The sequence below is a fragment of the Saccopteryx leptura genome, chromosome 2, assembly GCF_036850995.1.
Source record: "Saccopteryx leptura isolate mSacLep1 chromosome 2, mSacLep1_pri_phased_curated, whole genome shotgun sequence".
In the NCBI taxonomy this organism is placed as follows: Eukaryota; Metazoa; Chordata; class Mammalia; order Chiroptera; family Emballonuridae; genus Saccopteryx; species Saccopteryx leptura.
In genome coordinates, this window is record NC_089504.1 from 66,049,496 (window position 1) to 66,071,067 (window position 21,572).

At 38.2% G+C, this 21,572-nt stretch overlaps 1 protein-coding gene across 2 annotated transcripts in view; it reads left to right on the forward strand.

Annotated features, from left to right (window-relative positions):
- UHRF2 (ubiquitin like with PHD and ring finger domains 2) overlaps positions 1-21,572 on the forward strand; it is a 95,849-nt gene that overhangs the window by 3,712 nt on the left and 70,565 nt on the right. For both annotated transcript variants that reach the window (XM_066368128.1, XM_066368127.1), the window contains exons 2-3: positions 3,375-3,608; positions 16,317-16,576. In XM_066368128.1, the coding sequence (XP_066224225.1) occupies positions 3,375-3,608; positions 16,317-16,576 (494 nt within the window). The remainder of the gene's footprint in view (positions 1-3,374; positions 3,609-16,316; positions 16,577-21,572) is intronic.

A 21,572-nucleotide genomic window follows, 5' to 3' on the forward strand; every position in this document is an offset into this window, starting at 1 on the left:
TCCCTTTCTCCCCACTCAAAGCATAACTTAAGTGACAGGTAAACTTTTAGTCTTCACTTTCATTAAATTTGGGAGAACTTCAGTACTTTCCAAGTAACAAATCATTTTAACATTCTTCACCACTCTTACCGGTGGCTTAGTTGTATGAAACTTGCTGTGGAATGGACAATAATTTTTAGGAAAACTGGAAGGGTACCTATGATTTAGAGAAGAGAATGGATAATATAGGTAAGTGGCTATCATAGTAAGCGTGAATAATTGGAAAGGTGGTTACATGTTATTGTAAGCCTAATTTCTAATATAGGGCCTCATGCTTGATATACTTAGTGTTCCACTCTGAATTTCACTCAGACATTGCTTTTCCTGTCTAACCAAGTACTTTTTGAAACAGCTTATTATTTACTTGGTAGGAAACTACTCAAAGAGCTTGAATGTAAGAATACCCTGAAGTTCCCTCTGACTCTTGTGCTTCAAATTTCAGTGAAAAAAAATGTTTATGGAAACATGTTGGATTTCCTATTATTATTATTATTATTATTATTATTTGTATACAGTATTTCCGAAGTTAGAAGTGGGGAGACAGACAGACTCCCACATGCGCCTGACCAGGATCCACCGGCATGCCCACCAGGTGGAGATGCTCTGCCCATCTGGGGCGTTGCTCTGTTGAGGCTGAAACCATTCTAGCGCCTGAGGCAGAGGCCATGGAGCCATCCTCAGCGCCTGGCCCAACTTTGCTCCAATGGAGCCTTGGCTGTGGAGGGGGAGAGAGAGAGAGGAAGGAGAAGGGGAAGAGTGGAGAAACAGATGGGCGCTTCTCCTATTTGCCCTGGCCAGGAATCGAACTTAGGACTTTCACAGGCTGGCCAGGGCCGGCTATCCAATTATTTTAGCACCTTAACAGTTCTCTTCATTTGGGGGATTGCCCTATCAGTTATTTTGCATGTTCTGTGCTATTAGAGAGTTTATTTTCTACTTTAAACACTTCCATTTTAAAAGTAATTATAATATGCAACAGTTATATGTTTAATCAAGTTGTGCTTTTTTAGCTGTTCCAGAATTATTGTGTTCTTTTTTGGGAGGGGGAGAGGCTCTTGGAGAATGTCAAAATGAAGGTGTGAATATATAGTTTTTTTGTTCCTTGAGGTTTTTTTTCATAAGACTTCAGGATTAGAGGGAGTTCTTATATATCTTTTAATAAGGCAAACAGTATTAACTTTGCCATCCGTATAAGTGCGTATCAGCTTACAGATTTTTGGAAGACTTCTTGGGCTTATTTGGAATGAGTATACGTATTAACTAAGCTATGAAATAGTGTCTAATTTAATTCCCCCACTGAGAAATTTATGAATTTCTTCATCACTTGTTCTGTTTAACAATTATGAACACCTGTAATATGCAGGATTGTGCTAGGTGTGTTCTTGGACCATTTGAATTAAAATTACTTACCTAGCAGTAAGTTTATCATTCAAGGGTAGACTTGCATTCTTTGTATTCTCAAATGTGGTCTTATTGAATAGTTGTAGATAGTGATATTACATACAAAGAATGGAAAATGAACAATTAAGTTAGTAATGTTTCTGGGGAAATGATGGTTTAATCTTAAAAGAGTTTTGTTTTTGTTTTTTTAAGAGGGAAACATAGGGACAGGAAGAGAAAGAGAGGAGAAGCATCAATTTGTAGTTGTGGCACTTTAGTTGTTCATTGATTGCTTTCTTATATGTGCCTTGACTAGGGGGTTCTAGCTGAGCCAGTGACCCCTTGCTCAAGCTGGCCATCTTGGGGTTTTGAACCTGGGTCCTTCAGCATTCCAGGTTGGCACTTTATCCACTCTGTCACCACCTGGTCAGGCAAATTTTGTTTTCTTATTGCATCATAGTGAAATAGTCGACCGAATTATATAAAGGAGCAAAATGCAGACATAGTTTTCTACACCTTCCGTAACAAAGTACCAAAACCTAGGTGGCTTACAACCACAGAAATTTTTGTCTCGGGGTTCTGGAGGCTCTAAGTGTGAAATCGAGGCATCAGCAGGGCCCTGCTCTCTGATAGTTCTAGAGAAGAATCTTCCTTGCTTCCCTTACCTTCTAGTGTTTGCTAGCCATCATTGGTGTTCACTGGCTTGTAAATGCATCACTGAAGTCACATGGCTGTTTTCTCCCTGTATTCCTCTGCAAATTTGTCCAAATTTCAACTTTTTATAAGAATACCAGTCACAGTGGGTTAGGGCCCACCCATATTACCTAGTGTAACTTGATTACCTCTGTAAAGACCCTGTTTCCAAATGTCATATTCTGATATACATGGAATTAGGACACCAAATACTTGGGAGGAGCAGGAGGGGATGGACACAGTTCAGTTTATTATAGAGACCTTGCCAAAATATGGAAAAGTTGCAAGATAATTTATTCCCTATTCACCCTGGAAGACTTCATAATACAACTGATAACCTTCAGAAATTGATAGAATTAGAGAACTTTAGGCAAGTGGAATAGTATGAGCAAGAATAAAAACTTGCTGGAATTGTTTTTCCTGCTTGATTTTTTTTTAAAAAAATCACAATCTTTAGAAAGATGAAATGCTTAACTTTAATGTCTTTATGAACACAAGGTCATGAAACAACTCATTTTTTAAAAATCAACTTTTCTTTCTTGCTGTATATTCAGGCACTGTTCATTGAAATAAAACTTGGTGAGCAATCTAGAGTGTTTCTGCTTAAGTGCTGAGGTCATAACAGTGATATGTTTTTTTTTTTTTTAATTTCCATGTCTTATCAGTGTACCATGTAGCTAATGTGGAATGATTCTTAATTTATTGAAGTCCTGAGACAATACACCAGAGGCCCTAGTGTAATAGGAATGGTTTCAGGATTACTAAATTACAATACTGTGAATTTTATTTTAAAAATTTGGTGGCCCTGGCTTGTTGGCTCAGCGGTAGAGCGTTGGCTGGTGTGTGGAAGTCTGGGTTCGATTCTCGGCCAGAGCACACAGGAGAAGTGCCCATCTGCTTCTCCACCCTTCCTTCTCTCCTTTCTCTCTATCTCCTCCTCCGGCAGCCAAGGCTCAATGGGAGCAAAGTGGCCAGGGCACTGAGGATGGCTCCGTGGCCTCTGCCTCAGGCGCCAGAATGGCTCCGGTCTCAACAGAGCAAGGCCCCAGATGGGCAGAGCATCGTCCCCTGGTGGGCATGCCAGGTGGATCCTGGTCAGGTGCATGCTGGAGTCTGTCTGTCTGCTGTCGCCCCCACTTCTCACTTCAGAAAAATACAAAAAAAAAAAAAAAGTAATAATTTGGCTAGGACCTTTGGGTAACCTAAGATACAGAAAGATCAAATTTTGAGAGAAGTATTTTAATATTTTTCTTTTTTTTTAGTTGGAGAACGGATATACTTTATTCGATTATGATGTTGGACTGAATGATATAATTCAGCTACTAGTTCGTCCAGATCCTGATCTTCCTAGTACATCTAAACAGACTGATCTACAGGCCAAGCCCTGTTCTAATAATCCTCCTAAAGTGAAGAAAGTACCAAGAGTGGGATCTTCTGGTCAGCCATCTACATCGACTCGTGATTTTCTTATTGATCCTGGCATTGGATTGTATAAGGTATGTTTTCTTCAGAATTCTTGTGAGAATACAGGTGTCTTGTTTTTTTCAGGATATCGTGAATAAGTACATCGATTGCCATTTGAAAGAGTGGACTGTTAAAACTTTTAAAAGTCTATTTAAAATTGTTAGATATACAGACAGATGTCTAAAATATGTATGTACAGTTGTAAGCAAAGGAAAGCAAATACCGCCTGACCTGTGGTGGCGCAGTGGGATAAAGCGTCGACCTGGAACACTGAGGTTGCTGGTTCGAAACCTTGGGCTTGCCAGGTCAAGGCACATGTGGGAGTTGATGCTTCCTGCTCCTCTCCTTTCTCTCTCTCTCTCTTTCTCTCTTTCTTTCTCTCTCTCTCTCTCTCTCTCTCTCCCCCCTCTAAAAAAAAAAAAATTTAGAAAGCAAATACCAGTGTAATGCTACCAAGGTTAAGAAGTATGATTGCCAGTTCCTTTTTAAAATCTCCTGTGTGCCCCCCTCTCTCTCAGAACAGGATAAACTACTTGTTCTGACTTTGATGACTATTTTCTTGTTTATCTAGAAATATATAGAAGCGCTGGTTTATCACTCACAGGATACAGCCAAACTGCTCTCTGCTTTATTCTATTGGTCTGTTTGCCTGTCTCTGTGCTCATACTGTCCTAACTACTGTAGCACTGCTTTGATATCTCCCTTTCCTCCATCTCTAAATTTAATTCCACTTCAATGGTGTCTTGGTTTTTGGCCTTAACACTTGCATGTAAAAATTTTAGAATTAGCTTGTCAAAATTCTACAGCTAAATAATCTGGTTGGATATTTGATGGGGTTTGTATATATGTAAATCAGCTTGGAGAATTGACATTGTTACTATATTTAGTTCTTCATTCATGAACATGATAGATATCTCCATTAATCTAGCTCTTTGATATATTAATTAGTTTTCTCTTTACACATCTTGGTTTATTTCTAGTAGCTTTGTTTTTTATTCTATTATAAATGGTTATCTTATTTGTTTGGTGATATATATAAATGCAGTTGATATGTTTAGTGACTTCTATATTCAGCACCTTTTTCAAATTCTATTCTAATAAATATTGTAGAAATAATTGAGTGACAGTTTTGCTTTATCCTTTCCTATCCTTGTAACTCTTACTGGTTGAGATAAGCTGGTACCTCCCTGATGGGATAGCTGGGTTAGTTAAGGATAGTCCCAAAGCACAGAGGTTGCTGGTTCGATCCAGGTCAGGGCACATGCAGAAACAGATTGATGTTCCTATCTCCCCCTGTCCTCCCTTATCTTCCCCCTCCTTCCCTCCCACTCTCCTTTCTCCCCCCTCTCCTTCCCTCCCCCCTTCTCTTTCTCTCTTACTAAAATTAATAAATAAAAATTTTAAAAAGGAGATAAACTGGTACCGAGACTTAATTTTTCAGAGCATTCTCTTTTTTTAGAGACAGAAGGACAGATAGGGACAGGCAGGCAGGCAGGGAGAGTGATGAGAAGCATCAGTTCTTCATTGCGGCATCTAGTTGTTCATTGATTGTTTTCTCATATGTGCCTTGGGCTGGGGGGCTCTAAGAGCGTGAGTGACCCCTTGCTCAAGCCAGTGACTTTGGGCTTCAAGCCAGCGACCATGGGGTCATGTCTATGATCTCACGCTCAAGCTAGTGAGCCCATGCTCAAGCCAGTGACCTCGGGGTTTTGAACCTGGGTCCTCCGCGTCCCAGTCAGACGCTCTATCCACTGTGCTACCACCTGGTCAGGCTTCAGAGCACTTTCAAAGTTAGAAATTAAACATTGGTAGATGGAGTGAATTATTTAAGAAAATGCAAATGCATATGATTTTGGATCTATGAAGAAATGAAAACAGATCCATAAATATGAAGACAATCAAGAAAACTGTCAAAGAGCTATATCTCAAAATATCTGGCCTGGGTGGCTACATTGATGAATTGTTTTGAACCTATAAAAATAGATAATTATAATGTTACCTAAATTGACCCACAACATAAAGAAATGGGAGGCTTTCCTTTTTTGTTGTTTATAAATTAGTATAACACTGATATCAAAACATGATAGAAACTACACCAGTATTACTACAAATTTTTGTAAAGCCTAAGACCTATTTAGCAAATAATATTGTGGCTATATAGTAAAAGAACATAGACCCTGATCATGCATGGTTTCTCACAAAGTGGTATCATTTATTATTAGAAAGTTTCGTTGTAATGTATCATATTACAAAGAAAACAAATGATCTAATCTAAAATGTTTTTTTACATCTAATTACAGATTTGAATCCATTTCTGACTTAAAAAATCTTTGGTAAGAGTAACAGATGGAATAAATATTTTAAGCCAGGGGTCCCCAAACTACGGCCCGCGGGCCGCATGCGGCCCCCTGAGGCCATTTATCCGGCCCCCACCGTACTTCCGGAAGGGGCACCTCTTTCATTGGTGGCCAGTGAGAGGAGCATAGTTCCCATTGAAATACTGGTCAGTTTGTTGATTTAAATTTACTTGTTCTTTATTTAAAATATTGTATTTGTTCCCGTTCTGTTTTTTTTACTTTAAAATAAAATATGTGCAGTGTGCATAGGGATTTGTTCATAGTGTTCTTTATAGTCCGGCCCTCCAACGGTCTGAGTGACAGTGAACTGGCCCCCTGTGTAAAAAGTTTGGGGACCCCTGTTTTAAGCCACGCCCAGCATCATGTGTAATGGTGGGGAAAAGTCGGAAGCATTTCCATTAAATATAGGAGCCAGACATGGAAGCCAGTAAATGCTGCTGCTGTTTAACATTTTTCTAGAAATATTAGATCATACCCAGGAGAATAACAAAGTGTAAATATTGGAGAAGGCCAAGTCATTACTTACAGATAACTGGAAAAGCTGAGAAAAATCAACATTAGAGCATTATGAGCAATCAATCAATAAGGTTGCTATTTAAATACCAATAGCTTTCCTTGCTATAGTCATTTAGTAAAAGAGGAAATAATTGCAGTAACAAAGTTTGGGAATAAACATATGACATGGGAAATACACATAAATTTGAATAGTGCTTTATGTAGTTATTACAAAAATCAGAATTGTTAATATTGAAAGTCCACTTGACATATTGTTGTCTACATCAATGTTTTTAACCACCAATGCGGACCGCCATAAATTTTGTACTGGTCCAGGAAAGAATTAACCACACAGCATCAGAGTGGTTAACTCTCACAGACCCAACACAAAACTTCTGGCAGATCAGCAGTTAAAAAACACTGAATTCTAAGACATCACCCATTGATACTATCACTCTTTAGTTACCAATATTTTATATCTACATTGATATTTTTCACATTGTTACTTTTAAATAAACTTGTTATTTTTGAACAATTTCAGATTTATAGCACAATTGGGAAGATACTACAGTTTCCATGTTTCCTATACCCAGTTTGTCCTGTTATGAACCTGTTACTTTAATATGGTACATATGTTAAAATTAATAAACCATTCCTCCTTAGCTTTTACCTAATGTCATTTTTATTGTTTCAGAATTTCATCTAGGATACCACATTACATGTACATTAGTGTTATACTAAATACTTGTCACATCTCCTTAGGCTTCTCTTATCTGTGAGTTTCTCAGACTTTGTCTATGATCTTGACAGTTTTGAGGTGTACTGGTCAGATATTTTGTAAAATGTCCTTCTGTTAGGATTTGTTTGTTGTTTTCCTCCTCATTAGACTGGATTTATGTATTTTGGGGAGAAGACCACAGAGATAATGATATTTTCATCATATCATATCTAGGAGCATGTCCAGCAACATTCTATTTGCTAATTATAAAATTTGACTTTATATCAATAGTAAATTATCACTGTTGAGGTGAACCTTAGTTACTTGGCTGAGGTAGTATTTGTTAGGTTTCTTCACTGTCAGGTTATTCCCCCACCCCAACCCCTGTACCCCTTTTTATACTATATGTAATCTTTGAGATGCAGTCATTATTTGCAGCCCACTCTTAAGGAGTGGGTAGTTAAGTACTTCATTTTCTTGAGGGCAGATTATCTACAAAAATTATTAGGAATTCTTCCACATGAGAGACTTGTCTCTTCTCTCCCATTTATTTATTTAGTCAGTCAGTCATTTATTTACATCAGTATGGATTATTTTTTGTTTTTTAAGTGAGAGGAGTGGTGACAGACTCCCGCGTGTGCCCCAAACAGGATCCACCTGGCAGCCCCCATCTGGGACCAATGCTAGAATCAACCTGAGCTATCCTTGGGGCCAGTGCTAGAACTAGTGAAGCTATCCTTAGGAGGCTGATGCTTGAACCATTTGAGGGAAGAGAGAAAGTGGGAGAAGGGAAAGAGAAGCATATTGTCGCCTCTCATGTGTGCCCTGACCTGTTATTGAACCCAAGATGTCCATATGCTGGGCCGATGCTTTAACTCAAAGCCAACTGGACAGGGCTAGTATGGATTATTTTTCTATGTCCTTTTGACATACCCTCATTATTGTGGCTTTTTTGTTGGTTGGTTGGTTGTTTTGTTAAAGCACTTTCTTTATGTTGCTAGAAGAAGCACCAGGCTCATCTTGTATATTTTCTGCTCCATTCCTGTAATCAAGTTTCTCCAAGAAACCTTGGTTCATTTAATGGTATTAGAAATGAAGCCAGACTCTAGGTATGCTCCTTGCTACTGGGGTTTCATTACTTTTAGGGTCCTCAGTTGACAGAGCAAGGAAATATATGTATGTATAATAAGTCCTGTATAATCATGTCAATAAATATTTACTGTACATAACTACCTGTATTTATATTTACTTTCCTTTAATTTTTGAGAATATATTTATTAAAGATGGGGTCAGTGAAAAAAGGAAGGGCTTAGGTTAGAAGAAACAACAGGAGAGAATCTTATATTATTTTTAACTTTGGTTAAGGCCAACAGTTTAGAAGCTGCTACTTTTGACTTGATTTGTCTTGGGTAGCGATGGTATAAATTTTCTCATAAGAAGGCTAGTTTATGTATATACAGTTCTGAGATTAATAAAGGTTAAACAGTTCTGGCTAATTTAACTTCTGTTTAGCGTTCTCTCAATTTCCTGCCATGTCTCCTCCCCCAAATCTAAAAAGGGCGTCATGAAAAACTACTGCCCTATAAGACTTGGCCGGATAGCTTACAGGGGTCTCAAACTCGCAGCCCGCCGAACAATTTTGTACTGATTTTTTTTTGTTTTCAACTGCAGTGAGAAAAGTGTTGCGTAACAGTTGCCTTTTGTAGACCTAGTGCGGCCCGCCGAACGGCTGTGATCTTGTTCTGCGGCCCACATGCTGAGTTGAGTTTGAGACCCCTGCGCCTTAGAGTGTCATATGATGCGCAAGGGTTGTGGGTTCAATCCCCGGTCAGGGCACATACAGGAGGAACAGATCATTATTTCTGTCTCTCTTTTTCCCTTCTCTCTAAAAAAAGAAAAACCCAAAAAACAAAAATACTACTTTCCTCACCACATCTTTGCTCTGTACTTTAACATTCATATTTTGTATTAATAAGTAGCAAAGATGTTGAAGACTTTAGCCTTTGTCATTAGACTTGGTTTCAAATTCCAATTCAGTGGCTTCTGTTGTACAAACTTTTCCTGTAAATTTTACATTGTCTTCATGTAGAAACACATTTGTGGAATCTAGCACTTAAATAATTAAATCTCAAAAGGTGACCTTTTTTTTTTTTTATAAAGTACTATGTTTAGTCAAAAGTGCATTTAATCTTGTCAGTTCAAGAGTAACAGATTTATTTCCTTTTTTCTTTTTTTGATGAAGCTCAGTATTTGTCACAGGTATTTTAATTTGTTTTTTTTAGTGACCTTTTAAAATCCAGAAGTACTTGTTTCTGAATACTTTATTCATTAATGAATATTTGAATATGTAGTATATATTTGTACTAGGTATTAGAGATAGAGGGGTAAGCAAATGATATTGCCTACTGCCTTTATGGATTAGATATTAACTTCTTTTTGGCTAATTTGAAAATGCTGAAAAGCTGCTCCTTTTTAATTGATTTGTTTTGAATTTGCTTTGAATTTTGTCTCTTATCCTTAGAGTAGGTCTCTGAATAGTAAGCATATTAAAATTTCATTTAATTGTTTCTAGATCACTTAAAAATTGGGAGATTTTTTTTGTTTGTGTGGCCTTAATCTTTGTGTGTCTTTTTTGCTTTGTAAAGATTATTTATAGACATAGAGCTGTCTATAAAAATTTTTTATGGATGAGCAAACAAATTTTGGGGCTTTTCCTTTTGCATAAAATTTTCTTTGGACCTCATGATAAGTACGAGGTACAAAAGGTGAATTTTCAAATTGACATTACTCAAAACTGGTGTAGGTAAACAGTAAACTTAATGCATTAAAACAAAATTTAAATCTGAAGTTATTATCTGGCATCTTTTGAACTGTTTGGTAACTTAGGGCAACATTTGGTCTGTTTCACATATCTTTTCATGTACTTTAAGAAACAAAGTATCACTTCAACATTGGAGAGATGTGAAAGATTATGCAACAAATGTAATCACATGGACTCTAGGAACTGGTTTACTTTCTTAAATAAGGTGGACTTTTGAGACCTAAATTTATTTTAATTCTTATTTTTGTATATAGAACTTTGTATAAGTCATGTAAGACCCTAGTTTGAAATAACTGTTGTCATTACCTAAATAATATCTGCTTAGACTGATGGTAGTACGCTTTTAGGGTCTAGCTGTGTATGTGTGGCACTGTTAAACCTCTTATGCTCTTATGTTTTCTTATGCTCATTATACAAAATAAAAGAAAGAGGAAAATTACTAATAATAAGTAAGTAAGAAAATCATGGATATCTTAGTATCAGGTCTACCGGAAAGTTCTGTTCGTTTCTATCACAAGTTTCGACACGTAAGCACATGTTTTTTGGCGCATGTGTGCCTATTTTTATCACTTAATGTAGACATACTGACATAGCAAATTAACTAAAACAAAGTTGATTCACGTTAGTCTTATGTGTGAAGCGATAGTGTACCCATGGCTACTGATAAAGTTCATTTATGCCATTGTAATTTTTACGAATTTCAATAAGGAAGAAATTTATTGAAAGTGTTTGGTGGGCCCTGGCTGGTTGGCTCAGCGGTAGAGCGTCGGCCTGGCGTGCGGAGGACCCGGGTTCGATTCCCGGCCAGGGCACATAGGAGAAGCGCCCATTTGCTTCTCCAACCCCCCCTCCTTCCTTTCTGTCTCTCTCTTCCCCTCCCGCAGCCAAGGCTCCATTGGAGCAAAGATGGCCCGGGTCTGGGGATGGCTCCGTGGCCTCTGCCTCAGGCGCTAGAGTGGCTCTGGTCGCGGCAGAGCGACGCCCCGGAGGGGCAGAGCATCGCCCCCTGGTGGGCAGAGCGTTGCCCCTGGTGGGCGTGCCCGGTGGATCCCGGTCGGACGCATGCGGGAGTCTGTCTGACTGTCTCTCCCCGTTTCCAGCTTTAGAAAAATACAAAAAAAAAAAAAAAAAAAAAAGAAAGAAAAAAAAAGAAAGTGTTTGGTGAAGGTACAGTTTCTGATAGGACATGCAGAAGATGGTTCGAAAAATTCGAAACAGGTGATTTCGACTATTCTGATAAGCCACATTCTGGGCAACCATCTTTGATCAGTGACAATGTTGTTAAGACCATGTTGGAGCAACATCCTTTTCTGACAACATCGGAGATCGCAGAAAGGCTTAATTTAGCTCAGCAAACCATTTTGGACCATATTCGGAAGATAGGATTGGTGTGGAAATATTCAAGATGGGTGCCACATGAATGAAGTCAGAAGAATTTGGATGATCGAGTCATCATAAGCACCTCAGCTTGCTCGGAACAAAATGGAGCCCTTCTTGAACCGGATGATAACTGGGGATGAAAAGTGGATTACCTACAAAAACGTCATAAGGAAAAGGGCATATTGTGAACCCAGAAAACCTAGCCTTTCCACCTCTAAACCAAATTTGACTCTGAATAAGAGAATGTTGTGTATATGGTGGGACATTCGAGGACCAATACAGTATGAGCTTTTAAAACCAAACGAAAAGCTCAATTCAGAGAAGTATTGTCAGCAACTGGATAATTTAAAGACAGCAGTCCAAGAAAAGAGGCCGGCGATGTTCAATAGGAAGAACATCATATTGCATCATGTTAATGCCAGGCCACATGCTGCTTTGGGGACTCGTCAAAAAATTGCAGAACTAGGCTGGGAAATTCTGTTGCATCCACCATATTCCCCGGACTCAGCACCTTCTGACTATCACTTGTTTTTGTCCTTCCAAAATTTTTTGAAGGGCAAAAAATTCAAAAATGAAGAAGATATCAAACAAGCACTGGTTCAGTTTTTCACATCAAAAGATAAAACATTTTTCAAAAATGGAATATACAATTTGCCCTCACGCTGGCAAGAAATCATTAATAATAATGGCAATTATATTATTTAATAAAGTTTATTGACAGGAAGAAAAATTTGTATTTTGTTTTATTCCAAAAATGGACATAACTTTCTGGTAGACCGTATATTTCCTGTCTTTTGTCTACAGTACAACTCTGCTTCTTGATATTTCACCTCTCTGATTATGAACCATAATAGACAATATGAAAAGGAGTAGAGCTTAATGGAATATTATGAAGTCAATGTCCATAAACACCTCCCAAATTAAAAAATACACTAGTTATCCCCAGCAACTTTACATGTGTCATAATAACTCCTTTCTCCCTAGTTGTAACTACTTCCCAAACTTCTATGGTAATCATTTCTTTGCTTTTTATTAACTTTGTCCTATCCTGTAACAACTTCTTAAGAACTTTTAATCTGTGTGTGCATCCTAATTTTTCTGTTTCTGTGAGGAAATGGAACCATATTGCATTTTGATTATTCATTTCTGAACCTCATTATAAAGTAACAGTGACTTTACATTGTAATTACATAGTTATTAAAGGAGGTAATGTACATAACAGTAAACTGCTAATATGGGTACTAAGCATAATATGGTATTGAGACTATACTCTTGAGTTTTAATGAGTCTTAGCATTCCGTATATTGATACTTCGTAGAAGGAGGCAGTTTCATTTGTGCCTACTATGTGCTTGCTAACATTGGCACATCACATGGATTTTGTCACCTAATAATATATTGCTAAGTATGTTATTTTATAAAGAAGCTGAGGTTAGGACAGTTTAAGTGACTTGTTCAAGGTTGCACCTAGTAGGTGATAGACAAGGACTTAAACCTAGGTTTATCTGTAGAGCTGGTATATTTTCCACAGAAAAAATAAAGTGCTTAGAAATATTCCCACTCCCCGCCCCCCAGAAAAAGAGAAGTATACCCAGCATATAGTATATCCTTAGATAATTGCTGTTGGTACTGTTTTTATTTTTTAATGATTTCTCTTTGTGTTTCATATTTCCAAGTTTTTTTTTTTAATGTATATGTCAGATACACAAGATTTCTCTAAATGTGGCTATATTTTTTACTTGAATAAATCCAGTTCTTAAGCTCATAATTAAGTGATTGGTTTTTCTTTAAAAACAACAAAACACCTCTCCCCTATGAATTGTGTTTTTGTTTTTTTTTTCCTCTTTTGTGATGTTGGCATATTGGGGCATGGTAGGCTAACTGAGGATGGACTCCCTCTTAGAGCTAGCTAGGAGACAGCACCTTGTCAGTGAGCCTGCTTTTCGTATGCAGATGAACCAATCCAGAGTCCACACCCCAGCCACCTTCTTTATCTCTTACATAGTAATAAATATTCCTGTGCTCTAACAACCCAGGTTCAGGTACCAAACAACTAGAGACCACCTTGATAGCTCAGAGCCTGCCAGTGTTATTCAGGTTAGCCATTCATAAACTGTTTGCCCTGCCCTGCCTTTCTTTTACATAGAAAATGCACTAGTCCAGGGGTCGGGAACCTATGGCGTGCGAGCCAGATGTTGCTCTTTTGATGGCTGCATCTGGCTCGCAGACAAATCTCTAATAAAAAAAATAACGTTAAAAATATAAAGCATTCTCATGTATTACAATCCATTCATTTCCTACCACTCATGTTCATGGTTGCGGGTGGCTGGAGCCAATCACAGCTGTCCTCCGGGACAACACCAAATTTTTATTGGATAATGCGTAATGTACATGGGCCGTTGTATGGCTCTCACGGAATTACATTTTAAAATATGTAGTGTTCATGGCTCTCTCAGCCAAAAAGATTCCCAACCCCTGCACTGGTTTCTGGGCCTTGCTTTCCATGCTCCTTCTGACTTCTGATCAAACCTGTTGTTCCTACTTTTGGCTCTGCACAGAGTGTTCCATTCTCTTGGGAAATAGAAGTAATTTTTTTAGTGGCATTGGCCTCTTCCTGCTGTCCATTACCTCCATAAATTAAAGTCTGTGGGTGTAATTAAGACACTCCTGCTTGACCTGTGGTGGCGCAGTGGATGGAGCATCGACCTGGAATGGAATGCCGAGGTTGATGGTTCAAAACCCTGGACTTGCCTGGTCAAGGCACATACAAGAAGCAGCTACTAGCCTGACCTGTGGTGGCACAGTGGATAAAGCATTGACTTGGAACACTGAGGTTGCTGGTTCGAAACCCTGGGCTTGCCTTGTCAAGGCACATATGGGAGTTGATGCTTCCTACTCCTCCCTCTTTCTCTTTCTCTCTTTCCTCTCTAAAATGAATAAAGCCTTTAAAAAAATATATACCATGTTCCATTTGTGGTCTTAGTTATGTCTAGCCTGGTTGGCCCTTAAGTGTTTCCTTTTCTCCTAAACTTCGTTCTTATGTTACATTGAACCTTATGACTTTCAGGATGTTTCATTACTACCATGTTACGGCATACAATGTCTGGTCAAATGTGGTACCTCTTCTGGTAGTGATAGTTAATAATTTTTGGTTTTGTCAGTTTTCCCTCTACCTTCTGTATTAGCTCAGTGGTTTGAAAGCTTTTTATGTTTTTATTATCTTCTTTGGTTCATCACTTAACCTCTGAAATTCCTGTTTACCTATCTTGTTATGGCAAAAACATAAGCTTCAAGGTCAGGATGTCTTCAAATTCTAGCTTTACATTTCATTAGCTTTCACTGGAGCAAGTTAACTTGTCAGCCTTTGTTTCCTTATCTTGTAAAATAGGAATTATTAATTATTAAGGTTGTTAAGAGTTAGACAAGCCTAAATAAAGGAGCCTTACATAATATCTGGCATATGGATATTTAACTTTTTTTTAAAAAATTTTTATTTATTTATTCATTTTAGAGAAGAGAGACAGAGATAGATAAGAGAGAGAGAGAGAGAGAAGGGGGGAGGAGCAGGAAGCATCAACTCCCATATGTGCCTTGACTGGGCAAGCCCAGGGTTTTGAACCAGCGACCTCAGCATTCCAGGTTGATGCTTGATCCACTGCGCCACCACAGGTCAGGCTAACTCTTAGTATATATAGCTTCTTTACCCCTGCCTCTGTCGGAATTCTTTTGGATACCTTAAGTGGTCTCTTATACCCTCAGGAAGAGTTAGCTTGATTAGGTGATGCCATTTTTCTTTTCTTTTTAAGCCCTTAAAAAAGAATGTTGAAGAGATACGTTTTGTTTACTGCTCCTGAAAGGGCCTTGAACCTTGGAAAGGATTTTTTTTAACCAGCTTCCAGATTGTAACTCTTAACTTCTAGTATACTGTTTTTCCTTTTATCACATTGCACAGTTTAGTTCTCTATTATCCAGTAGACTTCACTATATCTGTTTTGCATCTTATAGCTCTGTTTATTCTATATTTTATGTTTGTTCTTTGAGGTACTAAATGGTGTATTTGCTAGTGAGTTACTAACTGATAGGACTTACCATTTTGTATAGATGGGTTCACTAGATTTTCCCTTGGTTCACATGCACAGTTTCCTCATTTTTTTTTTTTAAAGTGAGAGGGGGGCGATAGTGAGACTGACTCCCACGTACACTCTCACTGGGATCCACTGGGCAACCAGCACCAGCATCACCCTTACCCCTACTCCTACCCCCACCCCCACCCGCTGTCTGGGGCTAAGCTAGTTTTAGCTCCTGAGGCTGACTGGCTAGGACCAACCGAGTCTCAGGGTATGAGTGCAAACCCAGACTGAACTGTGGGAGGGGAAGAGGGAGATAAGGGAGAGTGAGGAGAGAAGCAGATGGTTGCTTCTCATATGTGCCCTGACTGGGGATCGAACTTCTGTACCCTCAGCCTACGCTCTATCCACTGAGCCAGCCAGCCAGTGCCAGTTCCCTCATTTTTGAGTTTTATTTTCTGTTTAATACTTTACTATTTTCTGTTTGGACTGACAGTATAAGTTGTCTTTAGGATTCTGCAGAAATTAATAGAACAAATTAGTCATAACACTTTAAAGTCCTGGTTTTTTGTTTGTGACATCTTATTGAATGACTTGCCAGAACACTCTTGGGTACATAAGAATTATATTTTTAGAAGTCAGATGTAGACGGGAGTAATTAAGTTAAAGAAAACACCCATTTTATTGAATGAAGGGAATTCAAAGGAAAGTTAATTTTCTTACTAGTGAATAATAGATATACAAAAAGAATAATATTGATATAATCTTTAAAATTACTTGAAACTTTGAGTAGCTGCCAGTATTGTTAACCATGATAAACATAAAAATAACCTGAGTTATATTAAGGTTTTTGAAGCAATAGATGAGATTAAACTTCGTTAACTAATTTTAAACTTTTTTTAGGTAAATGAATTGGTGGATGCCAGAGATGTCGGCCTTGGTGCTTGGTTTGAGGCACGCATACATAGTGTTGCTAGAGCTTCTGAAGGACATTCGCGTGGCAAAACTCCTCTGAAGAATGGCAGTTCTTGTAAAAGGACTAATGGAAATGTAAATCATAATTCCAAAGAAAACACAAAAAAATTGGACAATGTACCCTCTACATCTAATTCAGACTCTCTTGCTGCTGCTGAAGACGTTATTTATCATATCGAGTATGATGAGTAAGTGCTCATGCTATTGAGGACTTCATGTTTTTGTTTATAGCAAAGCCATTTCAAGAGTGTTTTCAAATAAGTCTTTTTGAAAAAATCATTTAGGGGTCTGTTCAGTCTATTACCATGTGTTTAGTAGTTGTAATATAATAAGGGTTTCTTAATGCTCAGTTATCTCTGACTTCTACGTGATTTGTTGTTTTTAGTATCCTGATACCTGATATAATTTAGTATGTAAGGATTTCTCTTTGTTTCTTCCTTTGAAGTTTTGATATATATTTTAGTAATATTTTAGAGAGCATATAATAACAATGTAATAGCTGTTAGAATGAGGTTGAAATATTTTTTAAATAGCTTTACTATTGAGATGATTCATATATACCTTATTCATTTAAAGGATACAGTTTATTGGTTTTTAGCATAGTCACAGGATTGTGCATTACCACAAAGTAATTTTAGAACATTTTTATCTCCCCAACCTCCCCAAACCTCATAAACCCAGCAGTAACTTCCTCGTCTCCCTCCCCCAGCAAAATGTTTTTAAATGTTCATATGAAGACAGTATTAAGAACTTACTTGATTCTAACACTAAATTATTCTCTTTACCTATTTTCAAAATCCTAGCATAAAAATTATTATTGTGACAGATTTAGCATTTGTTCAACACACTGCATGAACTTAAGTCCTCACTCAAGTGATACCTTAATATGTATACAAAATATTATGCTACCAAGTCCTCATCCAGTTTGAGTCCAAGATCCTAAAGTGGCCCTGGCCGGTTGGCTCAGCGGTAGAGCGTCGGCCTGGCGTGCGGGGGACCCGGGTTTGATTCCCGGCCAGGGCACATAGGAGAAGCGCCCATTTGCTTCTCCACCCCCACCCCCTCCTTCCTCCCTGTCTCTCTCTTCCCCTCCCGCAGCCAAGGCTCCATTGGAGCAAAGATGGCCCGGGCGCTGGGGATGGCTCCTTGGCCTCTGCCCCAGACACTAGAGTGGCTCTGGTTGCCGCAGAGCGACGCCCCGGAGGGGCAGAGCATCGCCCCCTGGTGGGCGTGCTGGATGGATCCCGGTCGGGCGCATGCGGGAGTCTGTCTGACTGTCTCTCCCCCTTTCCAGCTTCAGAAAAAAATACAAAAAAAAAAAAAAAAAAAAAAGATCCTAAAGTGGTTATGCTTTTATGCTTTCTTCCACAAAATGGTATAACAGACTTGGATGTTAACTCATATTTCAGGATACCTGAAAAGGAGTCAAAAGTAGATCCTTTAATTCTTACTTTTTTGATACTTGTTAAATAGTTGTGGCTAACTTGACAACCTGGCTCATTTCAAATGATCTATCCTCTTGCTTTTTAGAGGTGATAATAAAACCAACAATCAGAATGAATATTAAGATCTGAGATGGGCCAGGACTGACAATATTGGTAAATCGAGGCTGAAATGCTCTGTGTGTTCTTAGTAATCAGTCTCTGGGTTTCTAAATTTCATTGCAGAGAGTCAAGAAACTATAGTGGTGGCACCTCGATTTCTCTGTATGTTTGCTATCAAGTGGTGTTCTGGATTTGCTTTGAGGTTTATTTCTTGAGTAGAATAAATAACTAGGAAAACTACCCAGAACCTGATCCTGGTCAGTAAAGGAGTTACTGTGTAGCAAAAAGGATTTTACAGAAGGGCATAGCATAGAAATAAGGTAAGAAATGTTTTTCTTTTTTATTCAGTGAGAGGAGAGGAGGCAGAGACAGACTCCCGAATGTGCCCCGACCGAGATCCACCTGGCAAGCCCACTCGGGGGCAATGCTCTGCCCATCTAGGGTGTTGCTCCATTGCTCAGCAGCCAAGCTCTTCTTAGCACCTGAGGCAGAGGCCATCTAGCCATCCTCAGTATCGGGCCAACTCGCTCTAATTGAGCCATGGCTGCTGAGGGGGAAGAGAGAGAGGGAGAAAAGGAGGAAGGGTGGAGAAGCAGATGGGCGCTACTCCTGTGTGTCCTGACCAGGAACTGAACCCAGAACATCCATACAGTGGGCCTACGCTCTACCACTGAGCCAACCAGCCAGGGCCAAGAAACTTTAAACATTAAATAAATTAAGGTTTATTAAATTTTTAGTTTCAGGGGCTTTTAGTTTTGGAATAAGACCTTCCAAGGTATAGGCCTGAGTTTGGTATATAGTATTAGAGCTCAAAGTGCAGTACCTCAGCGTTAATTTGGCTTTCTTTTTTGAAATGGAGAAATTTGTCTTGATTAGATGAATGTTAGTTAAAAAGAGAGTCTAAATCTGACATGCATGAGAAGACTAAAATCTGTTCTAAATAATTTTTCATGATGGAATAAAATGTTTCAGTGCTGGCAACTTAAAGATATGGTAGTTGAACTCTCTTTGAGAAATAAAAGGTAACAAAAACTTAGTGGTAGGTAAATGTCATGCACATCTTTAAAAAGAGAAAAGGACTATATAAAACTAAATGTAAGATAAAATAGAAGAGCTTCTCGATAAGAGTTGCAAATAACAAAAGGCTAGTAGTGTAAGAATCATGATGACCCAATATAGATATAACAAATCCTGTTAAAGTTTCATTATCATGGTTATTAGAAAAGTACATTAGAAACTGTTCTAAAGTACATGTTTTTTTCAACAAGGTACGAAACAGGTTCTTTGGGTTGAGGATGCATTGAAAAGAGCTTTTGGAGTATATGGCTTAAAGCAGTAAAAATATACTGCTCACAAAAAATTTCAAAATGAATATGAAGCAATAAGAAAAGAAGCATTTGATTTTTTTTATTAAACAAGGACATCAGAAAAGCAAAAGAAAATCAGAAATCAAAGAAAGTTGTTTGATTTTGCAAATGAGATGCAAAACCAACTTTTATTTCATTGGTGAAAATGCACTGTACAAGAGGTTGAAAGTACTGGAGTATCTGCATGGTCCCTGATGCCCTAATTTTTGTGAGCAGTGTAGTTTTATTGAGTAGTAAGCTCCCAAGTGAGTCAGTATATGTCTATGAAATAGATGTATTGTAAGGATGTTCCATAAGAAGTAAGATATCTAGCCAGACCTATGGTGGTGTAGTGGATAAAGCATCGACCTGGAATACTGAGGTTGCCAGCTTGAAACCCCAAGCTTACCTGGGTGAAGGCACATACAAGAAGCAACTACAAGATGTGCTATGAGTTGATGCTCCCCACTCCTCCCGATTGTCTCTTTAAAATCAATAAAATCTTTGAAAAAAGGGAAGAAAAAAAAGTAAGATACCTAGAATAAGCCCAATGATGCTACTGTTGTATGGGGCTGGTGATACCCTACTAGGAGTATTTTCTGTCTCCTGTGCTTTAAAGCCAGTAACAGGCATTTTCCAGCTTTAACAATAGACTGGGAGAATCGTAGAGATGTTACATTGCAAAGAGAATTTGTATAACATCAGTATAATTTAATTTCAGGACAGTATTTCTCAGATAACTTTGTTGTACTTTAACTTACTAAATAAGTTTTAAATTTAGGCTGTCATCCCATTTCATTTGTGGCGCTGATTAAATACTATTATTTCCCTCAATGAACTGTTTTTCTTCTACCTAGAGTAAGTTGAAAGTAATCTTTGAAAGTAAAATAAGTTAAAAATTAATTTGCTTCATTAATAATTATATCTTCAAACCTCTGACTGCAGCAGTGTAATTTAAACAAGTTGCTATTTAGCCAAGGCAGAGAGGTATCAAACATGGGACCAGGGAACCTGCCTCAGGAATTCTTTTAGGATATGTGTGTTTTTCAGTTTAAAATGGCATAGTTTAAAAGCTGATACTTTTAGGCCCTGGCCGATTGGCTCAGGGGTAGAGCATTGGCCCAGCGTGTAGATGGTCCAGGTTCGATTCTTGGTCAGGCCACACAGGAGAAAAACAAAAAATTAAAAGCTATTTTTATACTGACCTACAGATTTAACAGATTACTAGATGAAATGCATTGTCAGTCTTTGAAATGAATTTTATTAAAACAATTGCTGGACTAAAACAAGATCATTAGGCACACATACTCTTGTATCTTCAGTTCCCACTCTAGACAAAGCAGAGTTAAAAACAAACACTTTAGTCTTTGAGAAATGGTAGATATTACAGATTTCTGATAGTACTTAATAGAGAGGTTTCAAAAACAACCCCCCCAAAAAGTAAAAAATAGACATTGTTCTAAAATATAAATGAAATAATTTATTTTCTAACAAACATTGTAAGTTCATAAAAAACAGCTTAAGAGATTTGTTTGAGCCTGACTGGGTGGTAGCGCAGTGGATAGAGCGTTGGACTGGGACGCAGAGGACCCAGATTCAGAGCCCCAAGGTCGCCTGCTTGAGTGCCCTCTCACCCAGCTTGAGCGTGGAATCATAGACATGACCCCATGGTTGCTGGCTTGAGCCCAAGGTCGCTGGTTTGAGCAAGGGGTTGCTCACTCTGCTGTAGTTCCCCCCCCATACCCTCCCCCCAGGCACATGAGAAAGCGATCAATGAACTAGGGTGCTGCAATGAAGAATTGATGCTTCTCATCTCTCTTCCATTCCTGTCCGTCCCTATCTGTCTCTCTCAGTGTCTCTGTCACAAAAAAATTTTTTTTGTTTGAAATGTTTTAAGAGTTTTACTGTTTGTGAGGGTTCCTTTTCTATAGATTTCTTGAAGATGGACTAAATTGAATGCTGCTTGTGAAGATTTTGTAGTTTGTCAATCATAAGGCCTAGATTAGGCTTATCAATTTTGATTCACATCTTGATGCAAAAAGTATAAAGCAAACGTGGAGTTCACATCAAAGTGCCTGGGACAAAGTAGATATTTATGGGGTTTCCTTCCTGATTGGTATTTTTTACCATTCATCTTTTGTCACCTTTGTCTTTGCAAGGTCTTTGTGTTTTTATAATTCAGCCAATCCAATAAGTACTTGGAAAGAAAAGAGTTGGTGATAGGAATGTTATATTTAGACTTTAGAGATTTAGATTCCAGGTGATTCTTAAATCTTTTTAAAGATTATTTTGTT